The sequence below is a fragment of the Streptopelia decaocto genome, assembly GCF_964273445.1.
Source record: "Streptopelia decaocto genome assembly, chromosome: 1".
NCBI lineage: Eukaryota > Metazoa > Chordata > Aves > Columbiformes > Columbidae > Streptopelia > Streptopelia decaocto.
The window spans coordinates 158805005-158825995 of NC_138663.1; the positions used below are offsets into that span (position 1 = coordinate 158805005).

The 20991-nt window shown below is 42.6% G+C and overlaps 1 protein-coding gene across 1 annotated transcript; it reads left to right on the plus strand.

Moving 5' to 3' along the window:
* Positions 1 to 1963: 1963 nt before the first annotated feature.
* DCT (dopachrome tautomerase) lies at positions 1964 to 18288 on the plus strand (the record flags this gene model as incomplete). Its single annotated transcript, XM_082061609.1, has 8 exons — positions 1964 to 2276; positions 10358 to 10657; positions 11120 to 11220; positions 12261 to 12427; positions 13998 to 14174; positions 14281 to 14416; positions 15760 to 15961; positions 18107 to 18288. The coding sequence occupies exons 1-8, from the start codon at positions 1976 to 1978 to the stop codon at positions 18286 to 18288; spliced, it is 1566 nt and encodes a 521-aa protein (XP_081917735.1). The 5' UTR covers positions 1964 to 1975.
* Between the last annotated feature and the right edge of the window lie 2703 nt (positions 18289 to 20991).

Here is a 20991-nt window from a genome sequence, read left to right on the forward strand (position 1 = left end):
TTGTATAGGCTCTCAAATGGCAATAGGCACCTTTCTATGGGTGTCTGAACTGAGCCAGCTTTGATGGCAATGTTTGCATAGACACATATTTTGTGTATAGACACCTTGGTTTAGGGTTTAGTCAGCTAGCTGAGTCTTGTCCATATTTTTTTGTGTTTTCTTTGCTGATGCTGATGAATGTGTGTTCATTTGAATGGCTCTCAAATGGTATGTTGGTGACTTTGGTTCAAGACATTGTCTAACCTGGGTTAAAGGACTGATCTTTCCCACACCATAGATGTGTGTTCGGGTGCTGAGTAGCACAGGGAGGTGCATTGTTCAGAGTTTTTATGAGTTAGAAGCTCCATTTATAACTCCTGAGCTGCTTCAACATATTTTTTACTAGCAACTAGTCTTACTTTCTGTCTTTTTCATGTGTTGTGTTGAAAGCAGCAGGCAAAACCAAGTTCCAGGTAAATTGAATCCTAAGGGAGAAGAGTTGAAACCCATTTCAGACTATGTGGCATTGCTAATTGACTCTGTACTTCCAAAAATGAAGTAGAATCATATTCTAGTTTATCTGGCAAGTAATAGATTTTTTTTATATGAAGACTGGAGAGCCTGAAAGTGCTGATGACAGTGTCTGCAGTCTGGATGAACTTCTTAGCTGCATGATGGCAATAAGTTTGCCACATAGATAATACACTTCTGCTAGAATGGTGTAGTTGAACATCCATGGAAATATTGAATAGTACAGACACACCCACAGCTGTTTTCATTATACATACTTACAAATGCATCTAAACAATTTTAGTGTGGAGGGGGAAGGCAGTGAAAGCTTTTAGTGAAGCAGAGGGAGTTGCCAGCTTTTATTCAGTATCGTGGAGCTGAACTAATATTAATGGCTATTGCTTCAGACTCCTCTCATGACTTATCACTACTTTATTTTGATTTATTAGTTTTATTCCTCTAGCACATAGGCATTGCATTGTGGACAAGAACTGCTGCATTCTGGCAGCTTTTAAAATAATTTTTCTCGATGTCATGAGCAAAACCACTTGCTTGCATGTCTGGTGTGTGTATTGATCTTACAGACTGTCTCTTACCAGGTGGGTAATAAATGCTCAGCTGTGACAGTTCTGAAAGTCTAGCAGCCAGACCAGCCCCAAAACAACCTCTGGTGTAATGATGGAGGAAGGATTAGAGAGCAAACAAGGACCACTCACACTTTGAAAACAATTACATAATTTATTTTGCATGCAAAAAAGGCTATTAAGAAGGGAATCCTTCTCTTGCTTGCCACTCAGATATTTAAAGTGCAAGCACTGGAACTCTGCAGTCAGCAGGTGGAGTCTCCATCCCAAGATGTTACTGCCAGGTTTATTAATTTTTGTTAACAATGCACCTATATCCTCTGCACTTCCAGTTCATTTTCTATTGCTACAGCTTCAGTGGAAAGTATTATCATGCAGTGAATGAACTGAAAAGAGAAGGGATTTCCTCATCTATTTATCATCTGTTTACAGGGTGGTAATTAAAAGAATAAGACCTTTTCTCCAGCCACCTCAGCTAAAACAAGACCATCAATTTCTCAAAGCTCATGAAAGTCCTGCAGAAATAAATCTGAGGCATTCACTCTCCTGACAAGCTTCAGAGCCCACAGAACTTGCGTTCACGCTGGAGCCTTTTCTGCCCTTGATGTCATGTGCAAAACACGAGGATTTGTGCTGTGCTAATCCCTCTAATGAGGGTTTCTCCCAACCTCTATATAAACCTTGCTCAAAGCCGTGGCTGCTGGGCAGGCACCGCAGAGCCAAAGCTCCTGTCTTTTGAACCTCATTCAAAGCAATTAGAGACCGAGACTAAATAAACACCCGATACCAGCATTCTCAGTGGTGAGAGAGATTATCCCCCTTGGCTGGGGCACGGAGCTGCGGTGCAGCCGGGTTGTCTCACGGCGGAGATCTCCCTGCTCCCCTCACTCAGGCCAGCTGTCATGGGCGCCCTGAGGTGGCTCTTCTGGGCTGGGCTGGGCTATCTGAGCTGCTGCGGTCCCCCCTGGGCGCAGGCCCAGTTCCCCCGTGCCTGCATGACGGTGGATGCCCTTCGCTTGAAGCGCTGCTGCCCAGCCTTGGGGACGGAGCCCGGCAACATCTGTGGGTCCCTGCAGGGCAGGGGACAGTGTCAGGGGGTGCAGGTGGACACTCAGCCCTGGAGTGGCCCCTATACACTTCGAAATGTGGATGACCGGGAACGATGGCCCCTCAAGTTCTTCAACCAGAGCTGTCGGTGCACAGGTGAGAGGGGTGCTGGGAGGAGGGGATGGGGGTGGATGGGTCTGCTGACCTTGCTCCAAAGGCCAGAAGCATTCCTGGTGATGTCAGGCATTCAAATATTATCAGTTTCCTAAGTATACTGCCATGTTCATGATACTAGCAGCACTTTTTCAGAGCAACAGAGCTGAACAAGTGGTTTTTTTCATGCAAACTTTTTGGTTTTCCTCTCTCCCCCTGAAGCTGTCCCCATAGCCACCCATTGCCTTTCTCTGCAGAGGTTTGGATGTTTCACTGTTGTGTTCAAAGCTCTGTCACAGCTGATCATGGCTCAGTGAACCTTGATCAGTGTGCATTGATCATAGGACCATAGACTCAGTGTCCTGAGTTGGAAGGGACCCACAAGGATCATCAAGTCCAACTCCTGTCCCTGCACAGGAAAACCCCACAGTTCACACCATGTGTCTGAGGGCGTTGTCCAGTCTCTTCTTGAACACTGTCAGGCTTGGGGCCATGGCTGCCACCCTGGGGAGGGAGGTAGATTTATTCCTCTTGGAGCAGTACTTTGTAGTACAATATACCCCCATGCACTCAAAAATGGTGGATGACTGGCTGCGGTCTTTCCCAGGGTCGTTACTTAAGCCTACAACTCACTTTGGTCTGAAATGGGTCCGTACAACCACCAAAGAGACCATCCTGTCCTTTTTCTCCCCACCTCTGCCCACTCCTTCCCACTTGTGACTTTACATGGGCTTCCATGTTCACATGCTGGAGGCAAAATGGATCAGGGAACTGATGTGCTTGAAGGATAACCTGGGCAAAAAGACCAAGTTTTAATAAGAGTAGTTCACTAGTGCTGGCAGGAGAGAGGGGATAGGAAGGTGAGGTCAGGGCAGGATAAGACAATGGACCCTTTTTCAGCAGCAGCCCTGGTTGGAGGGTTAAGATGAGCAAGAACTGCAGCATCAGCCTGGGATGCTTTGCAGGGCTGGCAGGAGATGGTGCCAGCAGTCAGGAAAAAATTATATCTCAAGCATTGAAGTTACCTGCTAGGCAAGTTTCAAATGCAGCCAAGGATTCCTTGTTGGAAACATAAAGTTGCTTTAATTTTCTAACGTGAGAAGAATAGTCTGCTTTCCTTCAATCTGATTCTTAGAACTAGCTGAACTATTTCATTCAAAATATACCTCAGCTTTCACTATCAAAAAAGTCCAGATCAATCTGAGAAAGAAGTGTTGCAGAAAATTTCAGCCCAGAAGGTTATGTTTTGCAATGCTGTTATCAATTGAAAACAGAGATGTAGTGCCAGATGACTTAAATGGATAGATTGTGTTACTGAAGCTCCTCAAAATAACAACAGACTTTAGAGTGTAAATCTATTTTTATCTCTTCCTTTGACCAGATTTCAAATGCTTGTGTGGATGTGCTTTTCCAAACACTTTACCAAAAAAGAAATTATGTAGTTTCTTTTTCATTTTAAAGGTTGTTATATACTTCCAAAACTAAAGTCAAGTATCACAAACAGGCGCAGACCCTAAGTCAGTAGAGCACTGAAGCACATGGGCATACACCAATATTTACGTGATCTGAGTAATTAGAGCATTAAAACCTGCAGTAAATTGAAGAGTAATGTAGACAGACATGGTTTGCATAGGTAGACATTAGTTTGCTTGTCCAAGCAGAGGTAAACACTAGTATTTGATATTTGCAGGGCTGGATCTCAGTTACATGTTCAGAATGTAGTGTCGTTTCATTCAGACTTCCATCTGGTGAGCTGTCCTCTCTCCTTGGCTTTTTAAATCTGGTTTCTCTGCATTTCTACTCTGTTGTTTTTATTTTGTGTGTTGTATTCCTCTTTCTCCTTGCAGTCTTTGTCATCTAAATATACCAGTGATAAAACAGTAATGTGGCAGGCATCCTTAAAGAAGATTTTTCAGAAAGGTTTCCTGGGCTGTACTCTGCTGTGATCAGCTTGATGCTGCATGCAAAAGCATTTCTAGGAGAACACTAAGAAGTCGTGGTCAATGGGGTAGAGTCTAGTTGGAGGCCTGTATCTAGTGAAATGCCTCAAGGGTTGGTACTGGGACCAGTACTATTCAATATATTCATCAATGACTTGGATGAGGGAATAGGGTGTACTATCAGTAACTTTGGTGATGGCACCAAGCTGGAAGGAGTGGCTGACATGCCAGAAGGCTGTGCTGCCATCCAGCGAGACCTGGACAGGCTGGAGAGTTGGGTGGAAAAAAATTTAATGAAATATAACAAGGGCAAGTGTAGAGTCTTGCATCTGGGCAGGAACAACCCCAGGTTCCAGTATAAGTTGGGGAATAACCTATTATAGCGCAGCGTAGGGGAAAGGGACCTGGGGATCCTGGTGGACAGCAGGATGACCATGAGCCAGCACTGTGCCCTTGTGGCCAGGAAGGCCAATGGCATCCTGGGGTGTATTAGAAGGGGGGTGGTTAGTAGGTCGAGAGAGGTTCTCCTTCCCCTCTACGCTGCCCTGGTGAGACCCCATCTGGAATATTGTGTCCAGTTCTGGGCCCCTCAGTTCAAGAAGGACAGGGAACTGCTGGAGAGAGTCCAGCACAGGGCAACAAAGATGATGAAGGGAGTGGAGCATCTCCCTTATGAGGAAAGGCTGAGGGAGCTGGGTCTCTTTAGCTTGGAGAAGAGGAGACTGAGGGGTGACCTCATTAAAGCTTATAAATACATAAAGGATGAGTGTCACGAGGATGGAGCCAGGCTCTTCTCAGTGACAACCAATCGTAGGACGAGGGGTAATGGGTGCAAACTGGAACACAAGAGGTTCCACTTAAATATGAGAAGAAACTTCTTCTCAGTGAGGATAAGAGAGCACTGGAACAGGCTGCCCAGGGAGGTTGTGGAGTCTCCTTCTCTGGAAACATTCAAAACCCGCCTGGACACATTCCTGTGTAGCCTCATCTAGGTGTTCCTGCTCCGGCAGGGGGATTGGACTGGATGATCTTCTGAGGTCTCTTCCAATCCCTAACATCCTGTGATTCACAACTACATGGAATTTGAATAGGATTTGATGCTTTTACAATACTGGTGATCATGTGACTGTCTATTAGCATTTTTTTGTATTTTTTTACTTTGTTTTATATGCCAGTTGGCTGTCTGCACACCAGAATTTTAAGTGGTGTGACATGTGGTCTTTTTTAGACATCTAGGGTGGTAGTACCATGTGATCAGCTTGATGCTGCATGCAAAAGCATTTCTAGGAGAACACTAAGAAGTCGTGGTAATGAATTAAATGCACTCAATCAAAGGGACACAGAACAGTGCACATCTCTTTTATTAATGTATCTTATTTTCCAAATTAATGTTATGTACAGACTGCCTGTTTAAAATGGTTCCTGTCTTGTGCAAATTCCAACCTGTGTGCAAAGGCTCTTTCTAGAGTTTTAAGATTATAAACGTTTGGTCGTGTATGTGCCTGTCTTGGCACTGTTTAATTTATAGTTTAGATATGGTGTAAACGATAAGCTATGGGAACTCCATCTGCCACGTAGCTGATTATATCTGGTTAGACAGCACCATTTAAGTGTGTCACATAGCTGATGGGTGTATGGTAGGAAACGTGGAGGAGCTGTGAGGAACAGGGATCAGCATTTTCCAAAGTGGGGGATTCTGGAGTCCTCAGATTTGAGCTTTCTGCTAGAAACCTAATAGCTACGCATAAAAGGAACTTTGAACATTTGGCTGTCTGTTGTAGCTGTTCACTGAGGAAAAAATGTCTTAAAATCATATCCATCCAGGTCTGGGTGCAGAACATGTCCAAAAAAAGATCCAGCTTTACTTCCTACTTTTTCTACAGAGACTCTTGGTCAAAAAGACCTAAGTCTACTGCTTGATGCATGTTTCACTCAGTGTGTTGGTGGCAGCAAAAATAGCATATCTAGAAAAAAGATGTGGCATGAATGTAGCTGTGAGGTTGCAAAAAATTTTTAGTTCCTGTCTGATTTTAGTTTTGAATCCATTGCATATGCTCTACAATTGGTTTGGATGTACCTAATGTTAATTCAAATTATATAAATTCTTAAACTGAAATGGCTTGATGAGAGTTCCTGACAGCGTGCAGTACTATATCAAGGGGAATATGGTCATTTGTATTTCAATAAGCTGTATGTGTTGCCACCGAAAAAATGTTGGATGCACCAGTTTAGATGAATCTGAAAATTGACATTTGTAGATAATTACACAACAAAGTTATATTTCAGTGGTGTAATTAAATTTAGTGTAGAAGAATACTGGTTTAGAAGACTTAAGAACTAAATGTTAGTTTGACATCCAAAGGATAAAATTGTACTAATAGGATACAGATCTGATATAGCATTTAAAAAACTTAGTACAGAAGGTTATTGTGTAAAAACCACTGCAATCAGTCATACTTTTGCTAGTACAGATTGTGACAGTGATTAAACAATGACGTAGTTTGAGTTTACTGAGGAGTTAGAAATAATTATAATTCATCATTTTTCCTGACACTTTCTGATTTTGACCTGTGGACATGTGTTGGACATTAGTTTATTTTTTTTTTTTTTCTGCAGTAGTTTTTTGAGAAAAAAAAAATAAAATCTTTTTCATTCCTGTGCAATAAATACTCATTCTGGAGAGAGAAATTTTAAACTAGTGTTTAGCTGTAAGCAAATTGCCAGTTAAGCCATGTAGCTGATATGGTGGCCCTCCCATTAAGTGAAAGTGAGCTTTTGAAGTAGTTCTAAAATACGCTTCATTTACTTATTGTAGGGCAATGTGGCTGTAGGATAATACTAAATTATTGCCATACCTTGATGACCCTGTTAGAGCCTGTGCTAGGTACAGATCTCCCACATCCTGCAGCCTAACAATATGTCCAAATGAAGATCTGGAAGAGACAGAAGATTTAACTATTTGTCTCATGTGGTAGCAATCCTGATCCTACCCTTGGGATACTGCAGTACGCTGGCGTTTCAAATCTAATGTCACTCCTATTCTAATTAAATGGCTAAAGAGGTCTGAAAAGGAGCCCTTTCTCCCCATTTGATAAATGGTGAGTATTCAGCTGGTCTCTGTAGAAGGAAGAGGTTCTTAGACAGCTGCCTAGATTTCATCTTGGTACAGTAAAACAAGGCAGAGGATGTTGAGTGTTGGATGAATTCCTTTTTTACTGAATAAAAGACATTGAGTTGATGGAATTACTAATTTATGTTGTGGTCAGTGTCTGAAGGCCAACCACATGCTATGACTTTGCTCAGAAATCCCTGTCAGTGAGCTCAGGCAATCACTGGGGTTGAGAATGAGCTACAGTGGTATGTAGTAACTGCTGTTAGCATATACCAGTGATGTGTATGAGCACATACCAAGTGTCATACCCTAAAAAGTGTTATTTTCTCAGTGTCATGCCCATGGAATGGCTCAGTGGAAGAAGTACATGGACATAGTGCCTACAGAAACAGCCAGATTGACCTAACTTGACCAGGAAAGAGCACAATTAATGACGATGAGATTAGGCGTGGAAGAAAACAGCTCTTGAGGCATATGATCCCATCTCCAGACAAAAGGGTTACTGGGGAAGACACCTCAGATGATTTCTTTTTTTGCCCAGCAGCAGTACGATGGTCATTCCTGGAATCACTGGAACAAGGAGGGAACATCTGGGCCCCAACTGTGACATAATTTCCTGGCTGTGAACCAGTACAAACATCCACCCTATATTATCTAGGAACCACAAGGCATGAGAATAACCTCGGTTGTCTCTGGCATAGCCTCAGAGAGGTAGTACACTGAGTTGCTCTCTGTTAGTCGCTGAAGGCAAAAAATGCTAAGGCATGAATACTTACATGTTCTTATGGTCCCTGTGTTCAAAAGAATTTTGAAAGGCTTTCTCTGTCTTACTGACAATGTCTACTGTGTGCTATATCCTGATACTACAATGGAATCATAGAATAGTTTGGGTTGGAAGGGACCTCCAAAGGTCATCCAGTCCAACCTCCCTGTAATTAGCAGAGACATCTTCAACTAGGTCAGGTTGCTCAGATCCCCGTCCAGCCTGGCCTTGAATGTCTCCAGGGATGGGGCATCTACCATGTCTCTAGGCAATTAGCACCTGCCCAAGAGAAACAGGTGAGGAGCCGTTGGTCTGCCTGTCTCCAGATGCCATACAGGTGGAGAGAAGCTTTTTTCCCATTAAGAAACCTCATCATTTCAAGCTTTTGTTAATTTGGCATCTTGGGCATCAAGAGCTACGTAGTTTCAAAGGGCCTTGACTGAGGGAGGAGTAGGCACTATCAGAGCCTCAACAAGTGACTGGTGGAGCTTTCTTCTGGTACCAAGACCAGATGGGACAAACCTGGTTCTACACTAACTTTGATTCTGTTAGTGCTATATTTCTATGTGATGCTTATTCAGTGTTGTGAGTAGATGGGTTGTTTGATTTATGGGAAGCGTGACCACCAATCTCAAAAAAGTTTGTTGATAGATCTTTTCAATGGTTAATTGCTGCTTTGCTCCCCTTCTCTCGAAATGGGTTGAATTGTGCCTTTGGGCATGAGGGGCCAACAGCTACTTTTCAGAAGTTAATGATCCATGTACTGAAATTTGTGCAATATACATGGCCTAATTATTCCTGATATTTATCATCGGGTCAGAACAGTCTGTGATGAGCCCTAATAGCTAGGCTGAGTTGTCAAGAACAAGCAACTATACAGGTAATGGAGTACACCAAATTCACAACAGCAGTTGTGGTCTTCTGATGGGACTCTCAGGATACTGTGACAAAATCAGCCTTACACGTTGCTTAAACTAGGGCTAACCATAAGCTACACAGCCTTCTTGGTAAGGGCCCTTGTAACCTTGAGGGTCTTTGAAATTGGTAATAAGCCCCGTATCCCTGACAAACTGAAATCTTACTTTAACGTTAACTGTTGTTTTATTTATAGATTCAACCCTACAGCCTAAGGATGTCTGCCATCCAGCCACTTCCCCTTCTCCATGTTAGCCTGAAGCCTGTCCTGGGTCTGACAGCACCGATATGTGTGGGGAGCAGTGAGATTTTGTGGCATTTTGGAAGACAATTGGCATGGTTATTGTGGAGTGGGCACATGTGTGGGGTTGGAAGGAGAGTGGGCTTAGGGAGCCTCAGTGCAGATTTTGGAGAACTGAGTGGAGATCCCAGAGGAGTTCTGGTTGCCTCTCTTCTCCCTTCTTCCCCTGGCAGCAATGCCCACTGTCCAACACCGGTGCTATGCCAGCAGCTTCCCTGTGTGAGGGCAGGAGGCATATGCTGCAGGAATGGTCCTTCCCTGACTCCCCTGGCACCAAAAAATGATGAAGTGGGGCCTTTCTGTTGCTGCTGGCAGTCTGCCATGCTGGGCAAGAGGCCATGCTCAAAGCAAGCTCTGCTTTCCTGGGTTCTTCCACCACACTAGAGGGTCTGAGCTAATAACCTGGAGTGCACTCGATTGGTTGCCTTAGAAGCAATGCCAGCGGGGAATGACGGTACCACAGTGTTTCTCAGACTCTTATTGCAGCACCATTTATTTAATAATGCTTAAAGTGTGACTGGCAGCACCCCTGGTGCTTGTCCTGGGTTGTGTTTGGTCCCAGGTACACTGTTAGCAGGCATTAGTCTTTCCTAGGTTTTATCCCTAAGATAACTGTTTTGTTTGTGGATTTTTTTCTGTGCTTAAGGATCCACATGAGCCGGCCCTTTTTTGGGTTCGATCCTGGAAGTCCGGGAGTATTTGTGAGCCAATTAAGCAACACACTTCCCGATGTGTTCAGCCTTCCATTCAGTGAGACTCCTTATGTGCCCAAGGGCGTCATGGAGCTCTTAGCACCCTGAGGTGTCAAGCCTCTTACCCAGCACCTCACCTTCCCAACCAGCTGAGTGTTATTCTTGGCCCTGCCGTGGCTCTGGGAAGCGAGCCATCCTCCTAGTTAGGCAATTGGCAAAGCTGCCGGTCTGCTCAGCTGCCATTCCTTCCAGGAACTGGCTTCTCCGGGCAAAAAGAGCACTAATTCTTAATTCTTCTGCATTTCAGTGTTTGTGTTCTCTGATTTATAATGTCATGACCGCTCTTTCCCTCTTGATTCAGGAAACTTTGCTGGCTATAACTGTGGTGACTGCAAGTTTGGCTGGACTGGCCCCAACTGCAACGTGAGGAAGCCACCAGTTGTCAGGAAGGATGTCCACTCCCTGACAGCAGAGGAGAGAGAGCAGTTCTTCGATGCTCTAGACCGTGCAAAGACAACTGTGCACCCAGACTATGTAATTGCAACTCAGCACTGGTTAAGTCTGCTTGGCCCCACTGGAGACGAACCACAAATTGCCAACTGTAGTATCTATAACTACTTCGTTTGGCTTCATTACTACTCAGTCAGAGACACACTATTAGGTTAGTGCTTTTCTTATCCAAGGTGCTCTGCAGGTAAAGGAAAGGGTGAAAAGTGTGTTGGCAGGTTATGGAAAATGCTGAGGTCGTCTTGATAGATACATAGTGTAAGTCCAGCAGCTGAGCAAGAGAACGAGATAACGTGGCACATATTAGCAAGGAGCTAAGATTTTAGACGATAAGACCACTTCTTAAGCCCAAAATCCACTAAGGTGATAAGAAATCTTTGGAATATCCAACTTTTGGGGCAATGTGAAGTTTTGAGAGACACTGAAATGAATATCCACAGAGGAGTTTGTTTCACTTGTCCCATGTAAGCGATGTAGCTTCTGATGTGCGCACTCGTTCCAAAGCTGCAGAGCTGAAGGTTTTTGTTTAACTCCACTCTAGGCAATAGAAGAAAGTGCTGTCTTTCTGTCGAGCCTCATTTGGTGCCTAAGTGCTTATTTTATCTTCCCTTTGTAGGACCTGGCCGCCCCTTCAGAGGTATTGATTTCTCCCATCAAGGACCGGCCTTTGTTACTTGGCACAGGTATCATTTGCTGTTGCTGGAGAGAGACCTGCAGGTTAGCTGAACAGCCTTGCACTTTCCTCATGCAGCTTCTCTCTTTTTCAGTGTGACTTTGTTGAGCCAGCCAAGGGTAAGCTATTTCCTGGGACAGATTCTTACCCAAACTCCCAGGAGTGGTTGCTCATTGATCTTTTTTCGTTTAGAGTAAAATTAGTACTTTCAAGACACAGAGGACTAAACAGTTTCTCACTGTGAACAATGATGTGTGGAGATTTTTTTTCTTCATCTTCACAAAAGAGGACAGAAGATGTGAATCAACAGTGTTTATTAATAAAATCAAAGCAACACCTGCACATAAAACTTGTTAACAGATATTGTCTGCTGATGTTGAAGATACCCTCCTTATGAAAGCAGCTCTAAATATTACCCCTTTAAATGTGCCATGCTATACATTGGATACATGCATATATTTAGCAATAAATCTTTTAAATAAATATATATTAATGTACCTGGCAGTCAGTTGCCGAAACATTGACTCATTTTTAATTACACTCCTTTTACATTGACCGTGTTACTGTATTTTAGCCTTGGAGATCTCTAATGAAAATGTTTGGTATCAAATTAGCTGCAGGATCTCACTAGCGTGAAATTGTATCTAACAAGCAAACACAAGCAAATTCACTGTATTCCTCTGTTAATAAAAGTTCAGAGTTTCCCTAGGGGTAACCTTTCTAGAGCAAAAACAAACCGCATGCACAATTTTACCCATTGTCCATTATCACTCAGAAAGCCTCTTAGTTGCTTAAAACTCGACTGATCTCTGCTCCTGCTCTCCTGCTCAGTCTCTGAGTTGGTAGAAAGCCTGACATGGCCAAAAGAAGTTCAGCCCAACAGTAGAGAAACTAGTGACAAGGTCTTTGCTTGGACTGATTTAATGCCCCAATCTTTTGAAAGGAGTTGGAACAGCACTTTGAAATGCGTGGAGTTGAAATGGAAATTGAAAAGCAGAATACCCAGTGAAAACCTGCAGGAGTCCCTTTCTTTCTCTTTTCCTTTGAAGGTGATTCGCTACTAATGCTTTTCTGTCCGTTGCAGCGGCTGATCGGCAATGACTCCTTCGCGCTGCCCTACTGGAACTTCGCCACAGGTAGAAATGAGTGTGACGTCTGCACGGACCAGCTCTTCGGAGCATCGCGACCGGATGACCCAGAGCTGATCAGCCTGAGCTCCAGGTTCTCCCGCTGGCAAATAGTTTGTAACAGGTATGAGAATACCTAGGGCGAGCTTCCACACTGACCAAACCTTGCTTTCATTTAGTATTGACAGCATGGGCTGTTCTCCTGGTGTGAGTGAGCATCAGGAAAAGAGCCAAGACGTCATTTTGAAACTGGAAGTCACCATTGCTTTGTGTGTAGATGATGCTGTGTATATTGGAAGTATATTTTTCTAGGATGGTTCTTTTGGTACGGGGTTTTAGTCAATTCAGCCAAATTGAAGCTGCCAAGAGTCTGAAGAGTTTGCACGTTGGCAAGTATCTTTTTAAGGAAGAAACACCTATGTGTTGGTTCTATGTAACAAACACCCAACTGATTTTGGCAGCAGAAACAGAAAACTATTTTGGTATAGGAAGCTAGAGATAGGCAGAAAAATTGTATTGGGTGAGATCCTAACCCTTATATATTTAGTGCAGTTTGGGAATTGACTTCAAAGTGCCCGAGATTTCACATGAAAAGCAACACAGAAACAGCCAGGAGCTTGCTGCCAGCTCTCTGTAGGCATATACTGATTCGGGTGAGGGCAGGGCTTTGACATGAAGGATCCGGCCGCTACAACATAAGATGCTGCTGGTTACAATACTCATAAAACGTTCTTCTCTTAGCTCCAGGGCAGCTTGCAGTCAGTCAGATGGAGGTACCAAGAGCTCAGGGCTTTTCAAAGGAGTGTCTTTTTCTGAGTACCTAAAGAACTACTCGAAATTGTATCTTTAGGCAACAGTTGGCTTTAAATCTTGCCCCTGCTTTTTCTCTAAGATAGTTTTTTTTTTCCTTGAAAACTGAAGTGAATAAACTTTTGCCTTGCCAAGGGTAAACAAAGAAGGGCTTTTGTTTACTCCAAGAGTTTCTGAAAATGCTGTCTTTTTTTTATACTGAATAGCACATAATTTTTTTCACAAGTGTTACACTATTTTTTTCCTCTTCCTTCCCTCTTTTTCTCCCTGGTATAAACTACTTGCTCCCCATTAGCTAGTAGGCAAACCTGCAACAGCAGGTTATTCTCTAGGCCCTGAACAAGAGGATGTAATGCATTGCAGTTGCTTTTCTTCCAAAGGGGATGAGGGATGGAAAATGAAATCTTGTTTTCTGTTATTCCTTGCATTTTCTTAGCCCACCCCACAGGGGGACTTTCCTGTTTATTTTCCTCTAGTCCTTACCTATAACTGAAAGGTTTTCAATTCAGAAGACTCTTTGAGATTCTCTGGCAAAAACCGTTCTTCCAAAGACCCTTGGGAGGGAAGTAGGCATGAAGGGAGTTGTGCTTGCCTCTTCTAAAGCATCCCCTCTCTGTCGAGAATGAGCCTGGTGAGTCTTGGTCCAAATGACTGATGGCCAGAGAGGTCACAGAGCCACAAGAAGACATAGTACAGTGGCAGTCCTGCGATAACTTCATGTCCCAGACAAGGGGAGGTGAACCCAGATGCCTCAGGAGATGCTGATCCCTAACCCCTGCTCTCCTCTGACATGTACAGCCAAGACCTCTTTTGTACTACAGGAGAAAATGCCAAATGCATCATCACCCTCTTCTAACCTGTTCCTCTTTCCGTTTCACGCGCAGTTTGGATGACTACAACCGCCTGGTCACACTGTGCAATGGGAGTGATGAAGGGCCGCTGCGGAGGCCGGCCGGGGCATCCAGCGAGCAGCTGCCCACTGCGGAGGACGTCAGGAGGTGCCTTTCCCTGCAGGAGTTCGACAGACCCCCCTTTTTCCGCAATTCCAGTTTCAGTTTCAGGTTTGTCCTTTGGCTCCTCCAGAGCTGACTGAGTCATTGGTTTTTCTTTACGTGTGCATTTGTCAGCAAATTATGGTTACTTGGTGCTGCTTTTACCCATCCACAGGAATGCGCTGGAGGGCTTTGATAAACCAGGTGGAGCCCTTAACTCACCGATGATGAGCCTTCATAATTTGGTTCACTCTTTCCTGAATGGGACCAGTATTCTACCCCATGCAGCTGCCAATGATCCCATCTTTGTGGTATGTCTTTTTCCTCCAGAGCGCGTGGCAGTGTCTGTGGCTCAAAGAGAGCTGTCTCACCAGAGATGTGCAAAACATAAGTAAAAGAAATCCTTTAAATAGAAAAGGAGAAGTTTTTTCTCTTTTCTTGGATATTGCCATGCCTACCTAATGGTCAAATGAAAGCAGAAAGAAACCTCAGGGTGATTTGTAAAATATAAAATAAGTTTCTAGGGAAAGGAGCTGCTATTCCAAGTCATGTTGTCCTAAATCCTTTGATTAGGTGGTATCTAAATTTAATAGCTTATTTCTGACAGTTTTACAACAACAAGATAAACTGAAAGTGGGGTTAGTTATTTTTAAAGTAGTAGACTAAGTAGTTTGTTTCTTTGTTTAAAACTTCACTGGTTAAAAGGAAGCACATCTAATTTCAGGGTCTCTTGGGAATAGAAATAATGTGATTTCCCTGACGCTTTGGTACATTGCTGCACTGCAATGAGAAGCACAAACAGCAATATGCAAATAAAAAGCCAACAGTTGACTCTGCTTACACGTCTTCGTAATAAATTACTGCCAAGTTCTTTTCCTTTTTGTTAGATTAAACCACAGAGATTATATAGAGAAATTCTGATACAGTTATTTTCTTTCTTACTTTTATTTTAGGTTTGCTTTCTTTTGTTGGAAAAAAATAGCCCAAATACTTATGTACTGAATGCTATAATTTTATATGCAAGATTATTTTCCATTAAATATTTTCAAAGTTTTTTCCAGGGTCATAATTAAAAATCATAAGTGCATCAAAAATTAATTTGAACTGCCCCAGATATTTGTAATAGTTGTCTGAACTCAACTTGGAAGCAACTTCCCTGTATTAGTGCTCTGTAGACCTCTGGACTCACTGGGCAAGATCTAATCAAATTCGTGGGTACCTGGAGCTGTGGAACTGGTGGCACACTATCAAATGAGTGTGCAGGAATCAAATTTCTTGCAATTTTGCATACCTCTTCAAACATGAGAGAGAGTAAAATAGGTTTTAGAGGTACATTCACCCGAATGAGCTCAGTGGGCCCTCACCCAAGAGGACAGACCTGCCCATTTTCAGCGAGCTGATATTAAACTGTCTGGAGAAAGAGCTTATTATGAACAAGCAGCAACAGGGATGTATACTGCAAAATGTCTCATGCAGGAGATTGGTTTACTCCATTCTCATGAGCTTTCCTGGTTTCCTGTTCTGTAGAACCTACTGAGATTAGATTACTCTTTTCTCTCCCAAAAGCTCCTGCCACCTTAGGCGATAGCATTTTAAATACTGTTGAGTTCAGGAAGAGCTTAGTAAGTCTGCTTATCCATGCCTTTATTTGCAGGTTCTTCACTCCTTTACTGATGCCATCTTTGATGAGTGGATGAAGAGGTTTAACCCCCCTGACAATGCCTGGCCTGAGGAGCTGGCCCCCATCGGTCACAACAGATTGTATAACATGGTCCCTTTTTTCCCTCCTGTCACCAACGACGAGCTCTTCCAAACTGCAGAGCAGCTCGGCTACACCTATGCCATTGACCTCCCAGGTACATCTCAGAGGTCTGGAGGCTGTTCCAGGCCAAGAGATGAGAGCTCATGTTTTCAATTACATGAGCATATGGAAAATTAGGCACCTTTCACAAAACACTTGGGTGTATTCACCTGCTCACTAGCAATCACATGTTGTAGCACAGCAGGTTACAACTCACCAGATAAACTGTGGTAACTGAGTGTGCACACCCTTAGTTTGCTCTGCTGCAAAACACATCAACAAACTACTCCGGCACTGATGGTGGTGCTCCTTTTGGGCTTGAAGAGTCTTTGATTTTGGCTCTTGCTCCCAGCACTCTTTATGCCTGTTACAGGATCCTTGAACCTGTATGCATTTAGGTGCTCTGCCAGGGAGATTGTCTGGCTAATGCCAGTTATTAGAAATACTTGTTTTTGCACAGGGCCCTGAATGATACTGTACCATGAATCTCATTAGAGAAGAATTCAGTTAATCTTTGAATACCCAGGAAAGATGTACCTGGGTGTTTTGTGTTATAAACCCTCAGTTTTAAAGATTTTCCATGCCCATAGGTATGATATGCCTTAAGGTTTGTCTATTTGTTGAAATTATGTTTGATACAAATCAGATAAAGACAAAAGAAACAAGAAAACAAAGTATTTATGCACAAAATTCAAAATTTGAAACATGATTTACAAATATTTGTAAAAGGTGCAAGTGTAAGAAATACATGAAAACCATGCTTAAGCTGCTTTACAAAAGATTAAATATGAACAGTTTCTTTCTCCATTATGGTATTCCTTTGAGAGGCAATAGGTGCTTATCTAGCTTGTGTGGCCAGGAATTTCTTCTAAATGCTTACCATGTATCTGTGCTTTTAATCTCTGGAGGCCATTTAAAGGTCTATAGACTGCAAAAGATTGTCCTCGTCCTCAGGCTGCACTCATGCAGGGCAGCCCTAACTTGCGGAGACATGCTAACTTCTTCTGCAGTGCTTTTCTCAGGGGTGTCCCCAGAATTTCCCCATAGAATTTAAACTTCTCCTTTTATGGAGTTTAAGTTTTCCTCCCTCTGGACCACTGTGCCACTGCTGCTTTGGAAATGCTGCTGCCCCTTGGGTGTGAGGTACCCATGGAGGGGCAAAGGCAGCTTGTGATTCTGCTGCCTCTCAACTCCCACTGGAATAAATTGTGATCTCGCTGTGAAGCAGCGTATTTATCGCTGTCTTCATGGTCAGTGTTCAGAAAATAAAGTTTTTACATTAAAACCTTTCTCTTCTAGCTGAATATATAACTTGGTAAAAAAATTAATTTTTGGATCTTACTGAATCTGTGCATGGTTGCTCTCAACTCTTTTGTTGACAGAGACTACAGATTGGGGTGTTCAATTTCTAGTTGCTTTCGTAGTCAGTGTAACATGTCCTTGAGCCATTTGGTTTTAAGCTTGTATGTCCAAGTACCTTTTAAATTCCTGAAATAATTTGATAGTTGTTTTTTTTTTTTTTTTTTGCGAATACCTAGTCAAACATAATTATTGCCATATTGATATATGCAGCATATTTCAGAACAGGACAGCAGGCAGTTATTGCTTCTGAAAGCATAAATGACAACACAAAATAAAATTATTCAACCAAGTGGAGCGGGGTTATTATAAGAACAGGCAATATTATCTTAGAAGACAATGGCTCCCTAGAAGTGGTTCATAATCAGCGGATGCGATCTGGAGCTGGTCAGCAGAACCACACTAAGTAATGTTTTCAGTTAAAAGTTTGTGGTCTGTAGGAATGTTTGAGGGTTTTCTGTTGATGAGATTAACTTGGAAACAGCTACGCTGAAATGTCATTATAGAAAGAATTGCTTAAATAATTCATAATTTTGGCCAAATTAGATAAGAAAATGGCCTTTTTGTTTTGTTACTGTTAACCTTTCCTGTTCTCAACACTTTAATTTGTATGAAAGGCTGAAATTTAAATTCAGCTGTAGACTTCTCTGGCAGGAAACATCTCTGAGTCCAGCATGCTTGTCGGTTACACGGTGCATTACCAGCTTCCCCTGTGGGCACTGGGTCTCTAAGCCACACAAGCAATCATAATTACCAGGCTGTAGCATATTTTCTTTCTTTCATGTGACTGGAGAAATGAAATTCATGAGCTATCCTCACTTCAGACATTTTGTGTTTCCAGCTTCACTTGAAGAAACCCAAGCCTGGGCTGTCATGGTTGGAACCACAACTGGAGGAGCATTTATAGCTCTGGCTACATTTGTTCTGCTGCTTGTACTTTTCCTGCACCGAAGGCAGAGAAGAGGTTTTGAACCACTGATGAACGTGAGCTTCAACCCCAAAAAGTACACAGAAGAGGCCTAATGCCCTTGCTTTGTTTCTTTGCTCATTCTTGTAGGAAGTGACCTTGATTGCCTTATTGAGATCTTAGCTGAGGATTTATCGCATGCTCCTTTGGCAGCTGACTACATTGTTCTCACTCAGGTTTTCCCGTTATCTAGTGAATTGTTAATATATGAAGTCTCTGGGTACATATGTGCAAGGCCCGAGACAGGCTAAACTTTTCTCATTATTAAACGTTATCTGGAGTGTGTGACACTTGTAAGTCATCCTCTATAGATTTAGATTGAGACAGCTATGAATCTAAATAGAAGAAAACCAACTTGAATAGCCAAGATAATTTTTCACCTCAATGTATTTTTAATTTAATTTAGCAGCTCGTAGATGTGCTGGAAGTTATTAACTCTCTATATATATATTCAAATAACACATTATTTTTACAGTTATCAATAAATGTTCTGAATAACATAGTCTTTTTTTAAGGTTCAAAATGTTTCATGCTGTTTCACAAAACACTATAGGAACTCCCTGGTTATAGTTTATTTTAGAATCATGATCAATTCCATGTCTTTTACAGTCAAGCTGATGTTAGCAGTAGGTAAACCTCCAAACTCAAATTCTCCTGAAATTTAAGAGCAGGATTTCCCTGACAGCTAAATATACACTTGTGTTTTACCTCTATGTTAGGGACCTGAGACAGAAGTTGAAAATGGTGCTTGTCCTTCTCTATTCTGACTCTGCTGCACTGTTTCATGAATTTAGAACTAAATTTACCGGGACTGAAGACTGAGCTAGCTCTCATTACCCAGGTCTGCAGGTAGGGGATCAGGTTTGGATGTGGCATTCCCTACACCACATCTTAAACATTCCTTTATATATTCCCTATGTATTTCTTTATTTAGACATATATTTGGACCATATTTTGTTTGCTTTCCCATGTTATCTTGAGAGAGGGTTTTTACAGAGCAAATGAAGTCCTGAACAGATCATGTCAGATTTGTTGCATAATATGTTACATTAATGGAGTGCACAGATTTTGTGTTTTGTAAGGTCCTGAGTCTTAGGAAAACTCTGCTTTTGTAGCCTTGAATAAAAAATTCCAGTAAGCAATGCTTTCTGATATTTCTTCTAGGCCTGCTCAATACTAGCCATGTGGACTAGAAAGATCTCGGTAGATCTTTACATATACTTAGTTTGAATATGAGGAACTCACAAAACTGAGTGGGCTTTTTGGGACAAAGAAAAGTTACGATTTGCTCACCACACACTCAGGTAGTCCTTGCTGCAGCAGGTGGACAATGATGTCCTGCTGTTTCTGCTGTTCTATGGTGCCTTTGGGGGTTCCCAGCACACTTGTTCCTGTCTTATGCCCAAGATGTCAGTGATTGGAGCTCTTTTTGTGCAGCTGCTCAGCCCAGTACCCTAGCTTCCAATTCAGGTTGCCTTTTGGGGGTTTTTACCATGTAGGGACCAGCGTTAATTCATGCTGAGAACATCAGCCGAGGTCTCCAGAGACCTGGGTTGGACATGTATTGTATCACTTGGACCCTAATCAGTGTCAGTCTGAAGCTGGGTCTGAAGTCTCCACATATCCTTCTCAAGGGGGAGATATCAGCCACTTTCCAGCACAAGACAATGAATCTTCACGTGCACCAGGTCCCACTAAATGGTGATTAAGACAGATGATGTTGGATGGAGATTGACACCTTTTTGTCCTTCACGTGATGTGAATGCCAAAGTTTAGGAGACAGACTAGGCTGCTACTTCCAAGGGTGAATCAGATTTTTCCTTGGGTTCACAGGGCATAATGTGCGCCCAAATAGCTCCACCACTTTGAAGGTTTGGATACTGCTGCCCCAAGTGTTTGCTGCCCTGGTTATGAGCAAGTGACAGTAGCAGTGAGGTGGAGGAAAGAGAGAGACAGGGGAGAAATGTAAGAAGGTGGAATAGCAGCTAACTTGTTAGAACTAATTTTGCTAAGAGCGGGAGGGTTAAACATGGGACAGTTTCTCAGTTCTCACTTGTAAATTGAGTAAAAAGTTGTTTTCCTTTCCAGAAGAAAAGCAATGAGGGCATTAGATTGATACTATGCACTTAAAAAATGTTAAGGTCAAAGATCCGTGTGTTACTCTTTCCACTTTCTGGGCCTTAGTTTAATAATTAGGACTTTAAAACTGTCCTAACAGTTGCTTGTAAGATCTGACTGAAGCAAGCTCTATAGCAAACACAACCTGCCCTCTCGCGGCTTACTGGAAAATTACCTGGTGCCACTAAAAAGCTGTTTTCTCCCTTTTAAAAAAGTGCAGTTTTGGTCTAGCAACCAAGGAAAGTTATGTCCTTGGTGAAAGGAAGAAGCACAGGTAAACTTTATACGAAATGCTTAAAAAGGAAGAGAGTTGAGCATAGGCACATTACAAAACTGCTGGAGATTGCTTTTACATGTTTTAATGTTCCACTCATCCTAAACTACAGAAAAGGCATTTTTTATTGCTGGTTTATGCAAGTGTTAGTAAATACCTGAAGTCTATTGTTGCATAAATTGTACTGAAGCTGTTACTGCCAGGGTGAGATGTAAAGGGACTCTTCTGTCCCGTAACTGGAGGAAAAGACTGTCACCGACTCGTAAACTGAGGGAAACAAGGCTGTAAACACACCGTCCCCAATCTCCACGGAGCCCAGCACACCCTGGGATTTTGGTCCTACAATCAGTGCGAACGTGACTGCTGC